We start from the raw sequence: 21,503 nt of genomic DNA, 5'->3' as shown, positions 1-21,503 counted from the left end.
ACCAAAAGTCAACTCGTGGTACGAGTACAGCATACCAGCTCACCTTCTTCCTGGGCCTTAGCTTGTCCCTCCACTCCTTTATCTCCTGGCTGTGCTCCTCATCCAGTTCCTTCAGCTTCTGGGTCTCATGCTCAATGAGGAGGTGACATTTCTCATTCTGGAACATGGAGGAGGATTATTAGTGAGGCCCTGCAGGGCACTGCTGGACCAATAACCCGAACCACGTGTGAGCATGCTTCCATTCGGCAGAACATTACAACATTTGGATACATACATGAAGTGTGGAGCTCATACATGAAGTGTGGAGCTCATACATGAAGTGTGGAGCTCATACATGAAGTATGTGTGCAATGAATGTGACGCAGGTGTTGAGGGATCCTCATCTTTGCCATATTGAACGAATGGCTGTAAAATGGGAACATTGTACTATGGTTAGTACTTAGTACAGTAGTGAGACTGCTTAGACGTGATACATATAGTGCGCTCCATAAGCATTGGCACCCGATGCTTATTTTGGAGCCTGAGACGCTAGCATTATTCAACAGTGAGCTGTTACTTCGTTTTGCATCCTCCTCAAACTAAACATGCATCCTGGTCCAGGCTTGTTCACCACTTTCGCGTGTTTGAACTTGCTGATGGTTCCTTGGGTAACTTGAATGCTGTGTTCCCATCTTTATTGAAATGGCTTTTGGTCACCTCATATTTACACCCCAAGGAAACGGGAAGTGGTGAAGGACTCATGAAATGCTCCTGCATGTCCTCAACTGTAGAAATGACACAAATGCTCATGTGACATTTATTGTGCCTATCATTGTGGGGCAGGTCTTTTTTTGGTATTATTTGTTTTTTTTCCTTATAATTGACTTGAGTTGAAGGATAAATGTTTCTTCCATTTTCATTATGGTCCTTTTTTTATAAAAACAAATAATTTAAGAAGAAATCTAAGTGGGGTGCCAGTAATGATGTGTATGATTTCCAGTACGAGCCAGATCATGGCCACTTGGAACTTGCAGTGTGTGCAGCATGGAGTAAATATTTGAGAGCGTTCAATCCCACATTACATGGAGCTGGTGTATTCCATCCAATGATGTAGGCCCAGTAATGACCAGCCCTGATGTGACGTTTGTACAACCCTTGGAGAGTGAGACCTGTAGTTGCTGCAGCTCTCTGATGTTGGAGTCACACTGCAGCTGAAGATCTCGCATCTGGTTCTCGTGCTTCTGGTGTTGATGGAGACGCTCGTTCTTCTGCCTCTTTTCTTCCTGACAAGCAAACTGCAAATGCAAAAAACAAATACAAAGATGGAGAATTTACTGCAGACCCGGTAACCCACGAACACAATATTGTACTCATGGGTGACGTCAATGTCCATGTCTATTCTCCTGGGTCCAATCAATGGAAATACCTTAGACTGGGTCTTAACTGGGGGCATTGCGACCTCCACTGTAATAGTGCTTCCTTGTACAACCGTTGTGTCTGACCATTATTTCATAACATTTGAAGTCTTAACTCAATGCCACCGCTCCGACCCGAATCAGTGCTCCAGCAGTCGTAATATTAGTTCTTCAACTGCTGCTGCACTTGCTGAGCTACTGCCCTCAGCGGTTGCCTGCCTTTCTTCACTATAGACAATCTTACATATGATTTTAAGGTTTTATGTCATGCTCTTGACACCGTTGCACCTTTAAGATACAAGTCTTGTACTCCATGGTTTACAGGCTGAAACAGTTATGTTGGTGCTTGGAGTGCAAATGGCATGCAACTAAACTTGAGGTCGGCCGCCAGGCATGGGGAGATAGTCTGACCGAATACAAACAGGCTCTCGTCGCGGCAAAAAACAATCATTGTTGAATCAGCCCTTGCAAAACACAAAAATGCAAAAATGACAACCAGAGCAAGAAGGCAACATGCCACAAAAAGAAGCTGAAATGTTGATAACAATAACTAATAAAAGAGCAAATATTAATATAATATATAAATATATCAAATAATTTAGCTCTTTGTTTGTGTCATGTTTGTCCTCCTACAGAAACCATATTAAAACAATACATATATTTCCCTCCCCCATTTTTTTCCATTTTCAAACATTTTTCAAAAAGCTCTAGGGAGCCACTAGGGCGGCTCTAGAGCTGCGGGTTGCTGACCTCTGGTCTTGTGGGTAGGGCTGGGCGATAAGACCAAAAACTCATATCCCTATACATTTAGGTTGAATATTGATATACGATATATATATATATATATATATATATATATATATATATATATATATAAAAAGGTCCAACCAGAATTTCTATTTTTGCTCCAACTCACATCCTACTTGTGGGGCATACCCACTAACAACATTGAATATCACACATTCAATTTACAATAAAATGAGCCATTCTGTTCTAAAAAAAATATGGACAAGGTCAAATACAATAATACTTATACGTAACAAACCTTAAGCTATGCTCAAACCCAAGAAAGAAATATGAAGGAGTGCCTGGTTTAGGAGGACATTTTAAAATGTCAATAAGGGGACGGGGACCATATACTGTTAGCAAGGTGATAGGTTTCTTTTCCTTTCATGAGGAACGCAGCAGGAGCGTGGCAGACATGGAACACATTCCTCATTTTGGAGTTGGGGCCAAGTTTTGAGCTTTAATAATAAATGATTTAGACTCCAAATTGTCCATAGGTATGAATGTGAGTGTGAATGGTTGTTTGTCTATATGTGCCCTGTGATTGGCTGGCGACCAGTCCAGGGTGTACCCCGCCTCTCGCCCGAAGACAGCTGGGATAGGCTCCAGCACCCCCGCAACCATCGTGAGGAAAAGTGGTAGAAAATTAATGAATGAATGAATAAATGATTTATTTCACGCTCTGGATTGGAAGTGCCTCCATATTTCCGCGTTACCGCTTATTCCTTGCCGACTTCTTCCACCGCAGACGTGCTAGCCTGTTAGCTTCTACTGAGCCTCAGAGTTTCTGCTCCGCCCCTCCTCCTTCCTTTTTGCAGGCATGACGGAGACACAGCTCAGATCCAGTCTATATGGATATCAACAATATGGTTGCTTTTGGTATTATGCATAAAGCAAATATTCATATTTTTAAAAATATCAATATATCGCCCAGCCCTACTTCTGGGAAATAAGAATGTCCACGTAATGTCCATGTCTTTGTGTTTATTTTGACCCCACATACATGCATAATAAAGACCTGGGTGTCATGTTTGCCGGCCCGAGTCAAAATACAGGAAAATATCAAAGTGGCCTTGTATCCTTTGATTTTCACTATGTGACCCTAGGTGGAAAAAGTTTGGACCCCTTGAAGTGGAACATTGTGAAGGCTCTACCTGTTTAATGCGTTCTCTCTCCTGCTCGGGGGTGACGACGGCCGAGGCAGCGATGCGTAGACTCTTCTTGAACATGGCCATGCGCGTCTTGCCGTCGCTGCGCTGGATCTTGGGCAGGCGAACTCTCTCCTGGGTCTGCTTGTTCTTCATCTCCTCAATCAAGCGCTGGTTGTAGCGCTGCATCTGCTCCATCTCCTTCAGCAAAAACGTGAACGGGCCGCTATTATCAGCCAATATTGGCCAAAATAAGAGTGCCTCCTATTGCTATCCTTTTTCCTGCTGCTAATGATATCAGCCTGCATGTCATGACACTGTGTTGGATGTTTGTGCAACATTGGCATACACAGCTCTCCAAATAGCATTATTAGTAACTGGTCATAGGACATGTTACTTTAGCTGACTATTGCACTATTTTGTTGTTTCAAAGAAATAAACAACTTAGATTGGATGCACTGCAATGTTTGTCTCATTGGGCATCACAGTGCAATGTGTCCATTCAGAAATATTAGTTGAGAGAAGAGCTGTTGCAGATTAGGTGGACAATATCCACACATCAGACATAAAGCATCTCTACTTGTGTAGCCCCAGAGATGAGGCCAAACGCTCCTACTTACTTTCTCGTGACGCTTGAGCAGCTGGTGCCGCTGCAGGAAGTACTGGTCTTTCAGCTGCTGCTTTAGCTGCAGGTGCTTCTCCTGCAGGTGACGCTCCTCCAACTCCCACATGGCCGCCTCCCGCGCTGCAGACACGTCAGTCGCTTCCACTTTTAGTAGCTTATTACTAGCATGGCATGGTGTCCTTTCCTGTGGCCTTTAAATGCACCATATTGTGCTATTCTACCACAACCAAAGGTACCACCGGCTCCACGCCTCAGTGCTGTGTTCTACATTCAGCTAGCTTTATGGCCAATCACTGGGAGACTTAGCGTTGCTTGATCATTCAAATACATGATCTTCAAATGGTTACACAATTTTAAACGTGAGGTAAGGAGGTGGTCTTAGCATCTGGGTCCTGGCTGCTCAGTACAAAAGATGCATCATCTGCACATTGATGACTGCATCAAATCACACCGGTGAGTCTGCATTTTTCATTTTAGCAGTTCTTAGCTTCTTTTTACGCTTGCATGGTCGTTCAGTTGGTTGGGTGTCATTATTACCATAGGCACACATTTGATGTTTTCAAGCATTGGAGAACTTTTTTTCTTGTGATTCTCTGATGGATCGGTCACTGAAAACAACACCTGAGGCCTACGCTGACGTGGGCGGCAAACCCTAAATGTGTTGTATCATGTAGGGTTGCCCACACCCGTATCATCCCACAAGGGATGCACTTTGTCCAGCCAGAATCAACACCAGTCTTGAAAAGCTTGACACAGGCTACTCCGATCGATGCCAATCTCTCATCAAACCTGCTGATGTCACACTTTTCCTACATCTTTCTTTAAACGCTTGGTCAAGCTGTCACTGGCAGCAGCTAGCTAGCCAGCTAGCTAGCTACATTTTTAGCAGACATGTGAGATGCAATGTGCCCACCTCTCATCAGCTGCTGCTTGTGGTTCAAGCAGTCCTTCTCCATGGTGGCGATCTCCACTTTGTGCTGCTGGATGATCTTCTTCAGCTCTCCATCCAGCTCCTGCTGCTGCTTCTGGAGGAATTCCTGCTCCTGAGGAGTCAGTGATGAAGAGTTGATTAGAGGATGCGAGGGTCACAGGAGAAGAGTTGAGAGCGGAAAAGACAAAAACTCTGCTGAAAAAGTCAGGTTTCTTTATGTAACACCACCGTCATCATCGAGTGGAACCAGCAGAGGAGACACTCAAAGAGATTGTGGGTGATCCACAGTGGACGTAAGACAGAGAAGTAAAGATTCAAAGTCACACTTTGATGTCAGGTAAGACCAACAATGACATTTCATCCATCATGAAATCATGACATCATGACTCATCATCTTACGCCATTATCATACTCATCATCTAACATTTCACTGTCATTGTCATCATCATCATCTAACACTTGACTGTCATTATCATCATCATCATCTAACACCTGACTGTCATTATCATCCTCCTCATCATCATCATCTAACACCTGACTGTCATTATCATCCTCCTCATCACCATCATCATCTAACATTTCACTGTCATTATCATCATCATCATCATCATCATCTAACATTTCACTGTCATTATCATCATCAACTAACACCTGACTGTCATTATCATCCTCCTCATCATCATCATCATCTAACATTTCACTCATTGTCATCATCATCATCTAACACTTGACTGTCATTATCATCATCATCATCTAACACCTGACTGTCATTATCATCCCCCTCATCATCATCATCTAACACCTGACTGTCATTATCATCCTCCTCCTCATCATCATCATCTAACATTTCACTGTCATTATCATCATTATCATCATCATCTAACATTTCACTGTCATTATCATCATCAACTAACACCTGACTGTCATTATCATCCTCCTCCTCATCATCATCATCATCATCTAACATTTCACTGTCATTATCATCATCAACTAACACCTGACTGTCATTATCATCCCCCTCATCATCATCATCTAACATTTCACTGTCATTGTCATCATCATCATGTGACATTTCACTGTCATTGTCATCATCATCATCTAACACTTGACTGTCATTATCATCATCATCATCTAACACCTGACTGTCATTATCATCCTCCTCATCATCATCATCATCTAACATTTCACTGTCATTATCATCATCAACTAACACCTGACTGTCATTATCATCCTCCTCATCATCATCTAACATTTCACTGTCATTGTCATCATCATCATGTAACATTTCACTGTCATTGTCATCATCATCATCTAACACTTGACTGTCATTATCATCATCATCATCTAACACCTGACTGTCATTATCATCCTCCTCCTCATCATCATCAACTAACACCTGACTGTCATTATCATCCTCCTCATCATCATCATCATCTAACATTTCACTGTCATTATCATCATCAACTAACACCTGACTGTCATTATCATCCTCCTCATCATCATCATCAACTAACACCTGACTGTCATTATCATCCTCCTCATCATCATCATCAACTAACACCTGACTGTCATTATCATCATCATCATCTAACACCTGACTGTCATTATCATCCTCCTCATCATCATCATCTAACACCTGACTGTCATTATCATCCTCCTCATCATCATCTAACATTTCACTGTCATTATCATCATCATCATCATCTAACACTTGACTCTCATCATGTTGTGGGATGAACAAAGGCATATCTTATCTCATATCTTATTATGTAAACATCGATGCGGACAAAAACCAGTGTTAGTTTACTAACTCAAATACTTCAAAAGCATTATTATTGTTATTATTATTATTATTATTGCTAAAAGGTGTTTTGTGTTGTTAATTATAATTTAACGTTTTGGCATCACAACTCCTGTGGGAACACGGAAGCGTTTCTTGTATAGTGACAAGAATTAAACATGTCGTCTCCAACGCTGCATCATCCTGATGGAGACAAACATGAATGCAGACAAAGGGACCCACTGCCTGCAGTATCCAACTGGTGCAGCCACAATGAAAAGCGCCACGTGAACAAACACACAGACCAAACTAGAAGGAGGAAGCACTACAACTGATGACAGCACAGCAGCACCCATGCTTACTCCTTACTGCACTGTGACTGTGCACATGAACACTAAGTATGGGCTGGGAACAAGGAGAGAGAAGACAGGAGGGTAAAGGGTGGGGTGGGGGGGGACTTACATCCTGCATCTGAGCATTGAAGAGTGCGCATGAGGACAACTGAAAAGACTGTATCATAACCTGGGCGACCGCCTGCGGAGGAGACACACGCGTACACACACAGACACACATTCACACACACAATGCACACTCACCCGTCAGGGATAAGCAGGGCAAACCATTAATCACACACACATGTCCCACCCAAGTGTGGATTGAACTATCCCATTCTCCATTGGATGAATGTTAGTCGGTGCATGTAGAGTATTACCCAGCGATGCTCTGCCCTGTCTGCTTGTCATGCTAGGATGCAGCAGTTGTGTTAACATTGGTGTTCCATGCACCATCCACGGAAGGTATTTAGTGCAGCAGTTGTGTTAACATTGGTGTTCATGTAATCTATCTGCAATGATTGTGTGTACTGAGGGACAAGGCATAGCTTCATCTTCGGCTAATACAGGAGATCCCTGCTATTCATTAGAGTTACACTGAATGGCCAACAACAAAAAAGCAAGTCATAGATACACCCGTAGAATGCCCTAAAAACGCCTTTTACTTTTTACTTTGCACTGAACAGGAAGTCGGCTGCACGGCAAACAGGTGGTTAGTGCATAGGCCACACAGCTAGGAGACCAGCATGCCCGCGACCCTCGTGAGGTACGATAGAAAATGAATGAATGAATGACCAGGAAGTCAGATTGTGCATATTAGAATGCTGATAAACAGACGCAGTTGTTATTTCACACTGCTGAGTGTGATGATGATGGAGTTACCAGGCTACATGACCCATTTACCATCAAAACGTTATGCGTGTATGGACATTGATTTAAGCACGTGGAACACGTGTCAGCGAGGACATGGTAAAGCTCTGACACCTGAAGAGTGGACATGACGATGGCAGCTGCCTTCTGCTCTGACTCTCATTCAGTGGACTGTGGCCTAGAATGTGTTTTGTGTTTGATTGCAAACCCCCCCCCCCCAAAAAAAAACAAGCTAACAATATTAGCCAACGAGGCATTCAGCAGATATGCAGCCGATATATACTATATGATTAGTAAGTCATGTCAGGTTTGATCATGGAGACATTTGGAGTCAGACAAGGGTGATTGTAGCCGTTATCAATATGCAAATTAAAGATGATTGACCCAAAATAATCTTGATGCCACGTATCATCCATCCAGTGACCAAAGCCACCTCACACACGCACACATTCCACACACGGTTAGTTCAAAGGTTAGTTAGTTAGTACAACACACTTTCATCAGCACTAATAGTCTACATAGTTGCTGCAAGTGGAAGCCAACAAGCACTTGACCACACTCAACACACTGCAAGATCACCACGGCAACAGTGCACAATGCTAAGTGGGCAGCAATTGCAAGCCAGAGCAGCATAAGGTGAAAGGCACAAACAAAGCATAATAATAATAACAACAACAACAACAACAACAATACATAACAAAGCTACCGAGAGGCAGAGAGCTCAGAGCCCCAAAGCCTTTCCCACAGATTGAAGAACCGCTCTGGAGGCGGACAAATAATGGAAGGAAAAGAAGCAGCAGCTAAGATAGCCAAGTGCAGCATGCTTCACATCTCCCAATGACGCCATGCAGACCCCCCCATGTACCTCTTTCCTCTTGTTCCTTAGCATGTTCTGGAACTTGGACAGCTCCTTGTCCTGATCTGCCTTAATGCGTTTGGCTTCATCTCGCAGTCGGCTGGTGTGGTCCTGCTCCAGGCGTTCAATGGTCTGTTTCTGCTTCTTCTCCAGGCCCTCCACTTCCTGGTCGCACTGACGTTTCTTTGCCTGCATGCACAGCAGCAGTTACCACACACTAATAAGTTGTAGGGTGTGTGCTCCACGCTGGGTCAGAAATTATTAGCATCAACATGTGGCTGTAGGCAACCTCCTTATGCATTTTTCTTACTAACTCTACAAGACAGCAGCGGCTGCAGTGGTGAGCACCCAGCAGTGTTATTTTAAATGTTGCGTAGCATAAAGATTGTGTATACAATGAAGTCAGAATGGGTTGAGTAATCGTTGAGTAAAATGAAATTAATGTAATCGTTATTAAAGTTGAAAACATGTCAATGGTGGGGATTGAACTGAATTGAAAATATGCCATTGAATTATTTATTTAAATTCATCATTCAAATAAGAAGATTGATGATGTGTACTATTGTGCAGGTGTGTGTAGTACTGTGGAGGTGTATGTATATGGTATTGCATGTTTTAGGTCATGATGGACCTACTGGAGGATGTGGCAGGGCACCAGAAGCATTTGCTTCTTCCTGCTACTTTTCAGTCACATTGTTTTGCCTCTTTTGGGTTTTTCAGTTTTTTGGTGTTATTGTGTTTGAAATGAAAAAAAAGCACAATGTCTTCTTTGTGGCTTCTTTCTGGAAGTTTCAATTCCAGCATTTATGCTATGAAATAAAAAAAATCATCATGACCTTGACGACTGAAGCAGCATGCCAGTATCAAAGGTGCTGGTGTATGCAACAACGACAACAGTTATTGGTGGAAGTGACTGACTGTTGCTTCCTGTTCAAAGCGTCGCAAGATGTGGTCTCGCTGCTGCTGCAGTTTGTTGCTGAGCTGCTGCTGGGCTCTCTGCTCCTCCTTCTGCAGCAGGCGCAGCTCTCTGAGCTCCTGCCGCCTGAAGAAACCACAACATAAAGTGCAACAGCAGAAAGCCACTAATGTACGTGTCTTTCAAAGGCAACATGGGAGCAAAGCGTTCATGGCATCAGATAAACCAAGCTAACGGCATGCTGAGCTATTTAAAGGTGTGCATGCTAAATAGGTCATGTTCCTTATTTTGGAGCGGGGAAGATTTAGAGGCACACACCTCAGGAACCTCATCTCCTCATTCTTGGCGTCGTCATCTGTCACTATCTTCGATGTGGTCACGCTGACCTCCACGCCGTCCACCATGAACTTACGTGTCTTTTTCAGAGTCTTCTTCTGACATTTTGACTCCTAAAAGAAAGTGACACAGGCTGAGGCTGTTAGGTAGCAGTGGGGTGGAGCACGTGGTTAGCACGTGGTTAGCACTGCTGCTCAAAAACAAAACAACTCTTTTGCTCTCACAATCCAACAACACGCAGGAGTATGGGGACTTCTATTTTTGGGCCTGGCAGTCAGGGGACCCTTAGATGCTAGCTACATGTAGCTAATCATGTGATCGGTATCAGCTGATTTCACTCAGAGAAGATCAGCATGGGAATCGGCAGCATCCCAAGAATAAAGGTGTATAGCACTTATCCTCCACTCCTATCTCTACAGTTGCTGACACGCCCCTCTTTCAACACACGGAAGCCCAGTTTAAACTGGGAGGCGAAACACAGGACATGACAAAGCCCAGTTTAAACTGGGAGGCGAAACACAGGACATGACAAAGCGCTGGACCTCCACTCTTATATCATACAAACAGTATGATGCACAATTGTAGGGCTGGTTAAAGGCCGACTTTTTTTGGAAAGCGCCGACCAGCCCATGCCTAGCTGGAAGTGAAGGACGGGTCAACCTACCTGTACAGACACCGAACCCCCATCTTTGCTCTTGGACAGGAAGCTGGAGATGGACAAATTGAGGTCAAGACTGTTGCTGTCAGCAGCTGAGCTACTTCCGGAATCAGAGTCCTTCTCCACATCCTGGCATGCCATGGCAGGACTTCCCTGCTCCGTCTTGGTCTCAGAGTCGCTTCTGCTCTCAGGGACACTGCCGTCTTCTGCTGGAGTGCTTTCCTCATCTTCCTTGATTGGGAGCTCTTGTCCTGCATCCTCGGGGTAAATGGTGTCATCACACACACCATTTGTACTTTGGAGAAGCTTATCGGGCAGCTCAGATGTCTCCTCAAGCAGAGGAATGGGTGACTGGTACTCACTCGGCTTTGTTTGTGTGTCTTCATATGTGTTCGTGTCCACTACGTGTGCTTCTTCATTACCTCCACTGTCAATATTATCATCTATATCATTAGCCGTAGCAGTCAGCTCAGGCTGAAACATCTCCTCTGGTTTGCCAACTTCCTCCGCTGCTGCTTTGGCACGTACATCTTCAGGTGGCTCTTCAATGAGTTGCTGATTTGACTGTCCTTCAAGCTGTTCTTTGGTCACCTCTTCGGGCGCTTGCTGAACTTGAAACACTTGTGCACAATCATCATTTCTTTCTTCCCTCTGACTATCAGTCGCCACTCCTAAAACACCTTCCTCTGATGCACAAATGTCATCAGCTCGTCCTTCTGGCTCCATACGCTCTGAGGCCAAGTCCTTCTGCATCGACCCTGAAGCTGTGTCGTCATTACTGGTGTTGGGCAACTGGTTGAGCTTTTTTTCCACCTTGTGGACCTCGCTTGTTCCAAGAGTGTCAATAGAGAGTTTATCGGTGGTCTGGTCTTTGGGCTCACCCTCTGTCTTTTCTGTGACTGATTCCAGCATTGAGAGAGTGGCTGGAACTTTGTCATCCTCTGAACTCACCATACTTGCATCTGACGGTGCTCGCTTGTGTCCAGGATCGGACTGAAGAGTAGAGGAAATTATTTGAAAAATCACATTATCAGCGAGTCACGTGTGCCATTTGTTCATTCGTACCAGAGGTGTATCAGGCTCCTCCTCTTCTTCCTCTTCTTTGCTATCCTCAAGCTCCTCTGTGACTTCAGCTTTGGCCTCTGCAATAAGCTCTCGCAGAGCTTTGCTGTCAACGACGCTGGCGACAAAAGGATGCTGCCAGGGATGGCAAGGAGACACATTGGATGTTGTTGCGCATGTAGACAGTGAACTGAGCATGGGGGCCCACCTGTAGAAGCTGCAGCGGGCCCCACCGATTGTCCACGTTCTTGTCAAGTGCTTTGCGGAGAAAGTCACTGAATTCTGGTGTCCTGAAGTGACATGTCAAGTCAACTTTATTCATGCAGGAGTTTTTGACATGAAGTTGTATGACACCCCCACAAGCAGTGAAGTCCGTCACTCACTCCCCACTTCGTACCCTGAGCAGAGTTCTGGTCAGATTTGGGTGCTGAGGAAAGTAGTTCCAGCTAGTTGCTCGTTAAGTAAAGAGACAAAACAATATGCGCTCAAAAGCGTAATACATTTGCATCACAAAAATGCCCACAAAAAAAAAAAAATCACACCTCGCAAATCACTCTGTGTTAATCCCTCTGCCATGGCATCACTTGGCTCTCCCGCCTGTCCATTGTTATGCACATTTGCTTCAATGGTTTCAGTGTTTACTGCTGGCATAGTGAAAGTAAACATGCCTGACTATGAAATAAGTGATGACGACATTCCTTTAGTACAAAGCCAAGGGATATCTTTATGAACTGGAATACACGGATGGCGAACTTCCTCAGATGGAGTTTGGTGACAGCAAGGTGCTAATGGGCCATACGAGCTTACCTACGGTACTGGAAGTGGAACTCTTCGCAACGCGTTTCACCCTCTGTCCTGGGCATGTACGAACGTCATGCTCCTCGCAAAAGTGTGCACTGCACACACCCAGCTGCTTTACCCTAGCCCAGGGGTCAGCAACCCAGGGGTCAGCAACCCACGGCACAGGAGCCGCATGTGGCTATTCAGCCTCTTTGTTGTGGCTCCCTTTAAAATGCTTGAGTATTTTTTTAACACCAGAGTGGGGAACATGCACATCTTTGTGATGAGTTTTAAAAAATCCAACTTTTGTGTCAGTTCTGATTGGATGAGCACGAGGAAGGCTGGGGAAGCCAGTGTTTGGCTGCCTGCGTTGGTTGAGATGTGACAGACACGTATTCCCCCAGAGCTACTTGACATTTCAGAAAAATAAATGAGATCATTTCAAAAACAGCGGCATGGGAAGTTGTTTGCGATACCATGATACCCCTACTAGTTGGCATCCCTTATATATTACATACATACACTCAAGCAAATTCTATTTCTTCTATTCTCTTCTTAAACTCTGGAAGATCTTGTTTTAAACCAATGTTTTGCAGCGCCAGGCTATTTTTCTTTAGTGGGCAAGGGGGTAACATGGCTCTTTTCATAGCAAAGGTTGCCAACCCCTAGTCACTCTGGTTCCCACATTATAGCCAATGTCTGACAGGAAAACAGGGTGTCATTCAACTTCATGTCAAAAAATCCAAAATATCCCTTAAATCGCAAAAGCTGCACGCTTGCACATTAAACACACAACATCTCTCTTATCTGGAAAGCTCCTCATGGTTAGCACACCAGCATGTCATCTCACCAGCGGTAGGGATGCATGAGTGTGGGCGGCTCGGACTTGGCTATTTTCAGAAGTACTCTCATGGGATTCATCTCGTGGTTGGGTGGCTCAATCTGTGCCAGCTCGATCAGGGTCACCCCGAGGGACCAGATGTCGGCCTTGTAGTCGTACGGACGGTCCTTGGACGTTTCACACATCACCACCTCTGGGGCCATCCTGCACAGTGACAAGCCATAGGATTGGCATGCATAACTAAAGAAATAAACAAACATTAGAATTGTGTTGGATCAAATCTAGCCTGACATTTAGATGGAAAACACCCTGCATTATATACTATGTACCATGCATTCTTTTAAGGTGTGTAGTAAAGCCTGCTCATTTTTCAAAGCGGTCTTCCATGAAGTGGTGGGCTTAGCTCAGTCAGAGTGGTCTCATGGATGTCATAGCAATGCAGAACCTCAAAATGGAGGCCAAAGTGGGTGATAAACAGAAGCTATGAACATATTACTGTGAGAACATCATTTAAAAGCCACTTTTGCTTGATATGTCACTAAGCTGTGAAGATTGCTGTGGGCATCAGTCTGTCACGCCAGCCTGTATTTAAAGCCCATAAAGCCATCCCACACATGCATTTAACTTGCTGAATAAGGCCTTTTGACGCCCTCGTCATCCTTCATTTTCACATTACTTTTGGGATACCACTTTGAGAAATGATCCTGTTGAAACTATCAGCCGGTGCAACCAGCCTCTCGTGTCCAGGCAGCATGACTCACCAGTATGGCGTGCCGATGAAAGAATCCCTCCTCTGTAGCGTCTTTGTATTTTTAGCAGAAACCCCAAAATCCGCTGAAAAAGAGGAAATGAATAGATAAGTCTTTTCTCCATTGGCCACGTGGATGCATTGTGTTCATCAGTGACTCCGGCGGCACATTTCTGCATCCCAAACACAGCTGGAGTTAATCATCAACTCCATACAGTCCACAGCAGGACCAAAGCTTCATACCGGTCATACCGACCATGTCCGTCACATGGCCTTATCATCGTTATTGCTTGCCAAGCTACACCATTGATCTTCTGCCTACATAGCATGAATAATCAGGAACCAGCAAGCTCTGGGTGTGCAGGAAAACATGGCTACTTTTGGATTGTTATGCAATCTTCCAGCCATGGCAACACAACAGCTATCACCTGAAGGATTCAGTCTTGTGTGTAAACACGGAGCTATGCATGCAGCGTGCACTTGGCTCTGCCGTGCCAATGGGAAAGCCAAAACTCAGCTAATGATCTCCTTAAGCCTTTAGGTGGCTCAGTGGAGACTCCTAAGTGGCCAACTAGGACACCAGTAGGAAAAGACAAGAAAAGCTTTCTTTTCGACAAAGTATTCTACACTTTGGCTTCAGCAGAAACGTAGTGACCACCAAATGGGAAGAATAATCCTTCCCATTTGGTGACACATGGCCCAGTGCCAATCTCAGGGAGCCTCACCATTTGATACATTTTGCCATACATGGCTCACCATGACGCTAATATCTCCATACAGGAATAGGGTGAAACCAAAACAAAATATCATTTCATATTTTGTAGCATATTTTAACCAGAGCGCCCGCACGGTGGACAACTGGTTAGTACGCAGGCCACACAGCAAGGAGACCTAGGTTCAATTCTTCGCTCAGGAATCTCAGTGTGGTGTTTGCATGTTCTCCCCATGTTCTCCGGATACTCTGCTTTCCTCCCACATTCCAAAAACATGCATGCTAGGTTAATTGGCAACTCCAAATTGTCCATATGGCTGGCCACCAGTCCAGGTGGACCCCGCCTCTCGCCCGAAGACAGGTGGACAGATGGAAGACAGCATACCTGCGGCCCTAGTGAGGATAAGCGGCATAGAAACTGAATGAAAAGGACTTTAACCAGAGTAAAAAGAAAAATGACAGTTTTTTTTAGTGCAACAGAAGTGTCAACTAGAGATGCTCTCATTCACCAATCAAATCAAATCAGTCTGTGGAAAAGCATGTGATCATCATAAACCGATACATGCCTTCCAATGCTGATCACAAAAGTCCACCAGCAGTTGCTGGTATTAGTGTAGGGTCTTGCTCCAGCATCTTGGAGAAGCGCCCCCACCCACTTTCCTTCACACTGGGCTATGTCTGCCGTGTGGACCTTGCCTGAGAGTGATATAAAATGGAACATGCCTGGAAAACATCAGGCAGGGCTAGCATTTTAAAAAGCTTTCATTTCATACAGTATTTGAAGAAAAGACTTGATGGAGGCTTATGGTATGATCATAAGCCAAACGGAAGCTAACGCAGCCAAAGTGTTGGGCATCACTCACAACATGGTTCATGGACACCTCAGGGAGACGGCATGTTAGCAAATATGGCATGCAGGTCCCATGGAGCCCAAGCAGTGCCGCCACAGCGGATCGGCAAATAATCAGAAAAATAATTGAATTAGATTCCTGAGATTCCTAGCCCCACAACTGTAATGATTCATAACTTTATACCAAGTTTCACTTCTCCATCCAGGGAGAGGAGAATGTTGCCGGCCTTCAGGTCTCTGTGGATGATCTTGTTCTCGTGGAGGTAGACCAAGGCCTCCAAGGTCTGCTTGCACACCACACGAATCTGAGGCTCAGTCAGGGGCCTCTCCAGTTCTGCCGACACAGACAGAGAATTCATGAGTCACATTGCTTTGTTACATCACAACACTTTGTCTATTTGTTCAAATAAACATATGATGCAATTGCAACCAATAGCAACAGAGAACAAAAAGCTGCTCTTGTACAAGCCAGCTTGTATGAGAGGAAATGTTTGCAAGGGTGTTTTCTATGAAACAGGAAATACAAAGCACAGAGCACAGAGCCGCTTCTACCAAGTCAGTATAAGAAGGTGAAACTCTAAGCATCAGCTAGTGGCTAGAAAACCTACCTGAAATTGGAGCTGCAATAATGACACACTTCAACAACCCACAGACGATAGAGTTGGCAGTTGAGCAGGGGGAGGGAAAATCAGCAGAACTTTATGATACTGAAGTTACACGGGTGAGGGACTTACCCAGCATAATGGCATCCACCGCGCCGCCCGCACAGAACTCAATGAGGATCTGCACAGAGCATAACATTTCAAATGTGTTTAAAAGGATGTCTGTAGGGCCTAGAGACATTTGAAGGGGAATCCAGCATGGACTCGCAAGGTTTCCAAGAAGAAAATCAATTTAAGCAAATTATCAATGGACATGGAATTTTGCAAGGAGTCAACATTGACTCTGAAATATGTGAAGGCAAGACTGCTCCTTGGAGTGCTCGAAGAGCATACCGAGATGTCGCCTAATGGAAAATCTTGCTAATAAGTCACATCCCTAACATGTTATCATATATTTCCATGAACAATAACTTCCTCCTTTTGGTCATTTAAATGTTGAATGCAACCCAGAAGAGGATTTCACCAATGAGTGACATTGATAGACAAATTGAATATATTGGCCAAAATGGGTGATACCCACGATGATGCTCCATCTAATATTAGTGCATCTATTATGGTAGCCTGTGCTATCAGATAGGGTTAGGGTACTTAATACCTAATGCCAGGCCATGGTTCTCAGTGGGAAAAGGGTGGACTGCATCCTCTGGGTTGGGAGTGAGGTCCTGCCCCAGGTGGAGGAGTTCAAGTATCGCTGGGGCTTGCTCACGAGTGAGGGAAGGTTGGAGTGCGAGGTCAACAGACAGATCGTGAACGTCTGCAGTAATGCGGTTGCTGTACCGGATCATCGTGGTGAAGAAAGAGCTTAGTCGGAAGGCAAAGCTCTCAATTCACCCCCCATCTGTGTTCCCACCCTCGCCTAAGGTCATGAGCTTTGAGTCTTGACCGAAAGAGCAAGACCGCGGATACAAGCGGCTGCAATTCACGGCTAATTTCTCCCCTAGGGTGGCAAGACTCACTCTAAGAGAGAGGGGTAGAGCAGGGTAGAGCTGCTGCTCCTTCACATGGGGAGGCATCTCGGCTGGATGCTACCTGGTGAGGTGTTCCGGGCATGCCCAGCATCTCGGCTGGATGTTACCTGGTGAGGTGTTCCGGGCATGCCCAGCATCTCGGCTGGATGCTACCTGGTGAGGTGTTCCGGCATGCCCAGCATCTCGGCTGGATGCTAACTGGTGAGGTACTCCAGGCATGCCCAGTTGGTAGACTGCCCTGGGCAGACCTAGGTCATGCTGGAGAGATTATGTCTCACAGCTGGCCTGGAAAGGTCTTGGGGTCCTCCCGGTGGGACTGGAAGAGGTAGCCGTAGACTGTGAAGTATGGACTTCCCTACTGAGACTGCTGCCCCCCTGACACGGAGCGGAATAAGCAGACGAAAATGGAATGGGAAAATAAACAGTGTTTGGTGGCTTAGCGTTGATTATGTGTTTTATGTGTGGCCCCCAGTCTGCCATCACACACAGCGTGAGATTTACTGGTCGTGTGTTAAGCAAAGTGGCTTCCAGTAACATAAATTCATAACCACCACACAAATGTAAAAATAAGCCAACCACGGCATAAGAAAAGGATGGATGGATGTATATATGGATAGACATGGATATGGATAGACAAGAGACAGTAGAGGGAGAGAGACAAAAACAGCAGCAACAACAATTGCCATGACAACAACAGTGACAAACAAGACTGCATTAGTTAAATGTCAATGATGGCTAAAGGTCAATGCTAAGCCATTCTTAATGACCTTGGCATCATTATTAACTACTATGTTTTACACTGTAGTAGAGGGGTTGGCAAACTGCGGCTCTTCAGCCTCTTTGTTGCACCTACCTTTGCTGAGTGGCATTTTTTAAAACACTCAAGTAGGGGAAATTTGCATTTTCAGAAAAACTGTGGAATACCTGAGTCCATGAATGCATTTAGACTGGGTCCTAGCTGCTGATTGGATGATTGGATGAGCAAGGGAAGGGGGTAGGCTAGTGTATGCAGTGTGTCTCACTGGAGAGAAAAAAGTCTGAAAATAAGTCTCAAAATAAACTACGTAATTAATGAGAGCAGCAATGTGTTTTATAACCAGAAGTTACCTACCCAGAGTTTCCCTTCGAAATAGAAGGCGTCCAGCAGTTTGACAATGTGATGGTGGCTGCAAGACGCCAGAATATCAATTTCCACCATGTAGTCCTCCAACTCATCCTCCGTCTTTGTGTCAATAACCTTGGCGGCAGCGAGGGTCCCATTTTGTTTGTTCTGGGCCTACAAGGGAACAAAATGTCAACATGGCTTTCCAATATCTCAACCACATTTTTCACTTCCGATCCAATCGTGATACCTGAATTTGGATATCTGAAGATATCGATACACTTCCAATACCAGAGTTGTGTTTGCTTTAATATGCAACATGAATATCAGCAAATATAGCAGGAAGAATATCTGCTAACTTCGCAGAGCTCCACAGAGCTAAAGACAATTGACACTATTGTCAGCAAAGCTTATCATCTGACTCACTCATACTGAATGAAGCTTGCATGTTTCTCTAACTTATAGTGAGGTCAGGAGTGATGCTTGTCCAGGAACAAGTCAGAGGTCACACTAACTGGTCAGTGATTTTGGAGTAGCGGGGAAGTTGTTATGAACTCAGACACAACTTCAGGGAGTAAGAGGAAATGGAGTGTTATAGGAACAAGTACCCCTATGTTCTAACCTGACACACTCTTTCCATCTGTACAGGCTGACATCAGTGTCCATATTTGTCTATACAATATGTCAAGTGATATCACACATTGAAAAATGAAAACCATTACATTTGAATGTCTATGATTCCATCCACAACTGTACACGCACCATGGCATAAGTCCTGTGACGCATCCATAAATCAACTTGCAACAACCGACTCAAGGCTTTCCTCACAGCAACTTATACACACACATATATATATGTGTGTATATATAAATATATACACACACATATATACGTGTATATATACACACACACACATAGTCAAGACGACCTGCACGGCGTACCTGACCACACCACCAGCCCCAGGTGTCATCGTCTGGCATGGCCAGGGAGCATTTACGCTGGACGAGGGACTGGTGGGCCTTAGTGCTGTTCTCTGATGAAAGTCCATTCACACCGAGCAGAAAGGATGGCCAGCAACGATGTAGGAGACGTCAGGGAGAGCGCCATGCATCAGCCACTATTGCCACCAGGCGAGCTTTTAGTGCTGGCGGTGTTACAGTGTGGGCAGGGGTGTCCAGTTGGTACAGAACTGCCCTACACTTTGTGACAAGCCCATACTACCTGAATAACATGAATCCAGTGATTGTGCCCCTACATGAACAACGCAGGCCTAATTTCATCTTCATGAACGACAATGCTCCTGCTCATCGAGGGAATGGCTGTTGGAGACTGGTGTACCTCAAATGGAATGGCCTGCACTTTCTCCATTATATATATTATATATATATATATATATATATATATATATATATATATATATATATATATATATATATATATATATATATATATATATATATATATATATATATATATATATATATATATATATATATATATATATATATATATATATATATATATATATATATATATATATATATATATATATATATATATATATATATATATATATATATATATATATATATATATATATATATATATATATATATATATATATATATATATATATATATATATATATCCATCAAAATGGATAGAATTCTTTCCCACTAAACATCCTGATTCCTTGACGGTGGCAAAAGCACTTTGCAAAGACATTATACCACGGTGTATGGCGGAAACCAAATAGCCGTGGATACAATGTCTTCATTTTGTGAAGCTGTACATTAACATAAAATCAATGAACGGATGAACTCCCTATTGGTAGACCATATCGACTGCCTCATTTAAGAAACAATTGGAAACACAAGACTCAAATTTAGCAGATTATACGTGACAGACGTTAGTAAAAGAAAAAGATATATGTCAGCCAGCTGAGGACCCCTCTGTCTCTCAACAGGTAATCCAACCGGCAGAGCCAGGAGACGGGGTCCTTGTCAGAAGTGGTCTTATTGGCCACCTACAGAGTGAAGTTCCCCTGCTTTATATGTTTGACTGATAACCTGGAAATACCAGCTGGGATGGACTCCAGCGCCCCAATGACCCTAATGTTGTTGTCATGTGACTGCCTCTACTGTCTCTCCCCTGCACCAACCTGGGATTGGCTCCAGCTCTGGAAATGTCACTCCTCCCAACATATACGAGTTGACATCGCGTCATCTGTCTGATCGACCATGATGGTCTGTCACAACCACGTCTTAGAACTTGACGAGCAGGTGTCACGGCAATACAAAGCCAAAGGGACAATAAAATACCTTGTAGACTTTCCCAAAGGCTCCATCGCCGAGTTCCCCGATGATGTCCCAAATCTCCTCAGGGTTAACGTCTCTGTGCACATGCTCGTACTGCTTCTTCTTCCTGTCGGGCCCCAACTTGAAAATCTTGCGAAAATTAAAAAAGGACATCCTTCTTTGAGTGGGTGTTGCTATGCCGCCCTTTGTGATTTCCGCTAAGAACGATGCGGAGCTGTTTTGGCTATTATGTTGTCAATAAAAATTGTAATGATGATCAATTCCAACTTCCTTGGACTGCAGCTGCCATCTCAAAGCTAGTCGTCTGGGTCAGTCGACAGGCGGAGGCACCACAGAAGAGTTGTCTGTTCCGAAAGGCTATTCCTGTTGGCTATTCCTTATGTTGGGAACAGTCGAGTCGATCACAGCGCCGCTTCCGAGCATAATCATCCAAGTGCCGACGCGCCTTATTTTAACGTCACCACCATCATCATGGAACATCAAGACGCCCCTCGCTTTCGTTAGCTGACCGCCATACTGAAGTTGGCCAGCTACAGTCAAGTTAGTTTTCGTCAGGACTGTTTCCGTCACAACATTCACAATAAAAGCACGACGATTTACCCAGTATTATACACATTTCGCAACCTTAACATTGACATCTTTAGCTTACCATTTATGTTTCGTCTAATTCGTGTACTTTCCAAGGCGTCTATATTCTCAATATTGTGTTATACTGTGTCACTGAAAGTGGCGAAACGACTACTCGCCGTTAACATAACATGTAACACTTATTAACATGATAGCAGACCATGCCCTACCAACTTCCTGCATTCCCCCGGCTTCCTTGCC

The 21,503-nt window shown here is 44.2% G+C and overlaps 1 protein-coding gene across 3 annotated transcripts in view; it reads right to left on the bottom strand.

Moving 5' to 3' along the window:
* Positions 1-21,503, bottom strand: part of slka (STE20-like kinase a) — a 22,183-nt gene extending 680 nt beyond the window's left edge. Inside the window, exons 1-18 of one of the 3 annotated variants that reach the window (XM_058057947.2) lie at positions 20,679-21,503; positions 18,367-18,531; positions 16,360-16,408; positions 15,810-15,959; positions 14,077-14,149; positions 13,325-13,519; positions 11,903-11,984; positions 11,698-11,829; positions 10,639-11,625; positions 9,957-10,087; positions 9,641-9,764; positions 8,732-8,911; positions 7,127-7,198; positions 4,867-4,996; positions 3,949-4,073; positions 3,335-3,529; positions 1,149-1,274; positions 44-157 (exon numbers count right to left, since the gene is read on the bottom strand). In XM_058057947.2, coding sequence (XP_057913930.2) covers positions 44-157; positions 1,149-1,274; positions 3,335-3,529; positions 3,949-4,073; positions 4,867-4,996; positions 7,127-7,198; positions 8,732-8,911; positions 9,641-9,764; positions 9,957-10,087; positions 10,639-11,625; positions 11,698-11,829; positions 11,903-11,984; positions 13,325-13,519; positions 14,077-14,149; positions 15,810-15,959; positions 16,360-16,408; positions 18,367-18,531; positions 20,679-20,828 — 3,180 coding nt within the window. In that variant the 5' untranslated portion in view covers positions 20,829-21,503. Of the gene's footprint in view, positions 1-43; positions 158-1,148; positions 1,275-3,334; positions 3,530-3,948; positions 4,074-4,866; positions 4,997-7,126; positions 7,199-8,731; positions 8,912-9,640; positions 9,765-9,956; positions 10,088-10,638; positions 11,626-11,697; positions 11,830-11,902; positions 11,985-13,324; positions 13,520-14,076; positions 14,150-15,809; positions 15,960-16,359; positions 16,409-18,366; positions 18,532-20,678 lie in introns of those variants that run through there. The other 2 variants (XM_058057949.2, XM_058057950.2) reach the window with 2 other exon arrangements.

This window comes from Doryrhamphus excisus, linkage group LG20 (genome assembly GCF_037039965.1).
Source record: "Doryrhamphus excisus strain RoL-2023G ecotype Guam linkage group LG20, RoL_Dexc_Guam_v1.1, whole genome shotgun sequence".
Classification (NCBI taxonomy): domain Eukaryota; kingdom Metazoa; phylum Chordata; class Actinopteri; order Syngnathiformes; family Syngnathidae; genus Doryrhamphus; species Doryrhamphus excisus.
The sequence above is the reverse complement of the archived record's forward strand: the minus strand, read 5'-3'. Positions and strand labels throughout refer to the sequence as shown.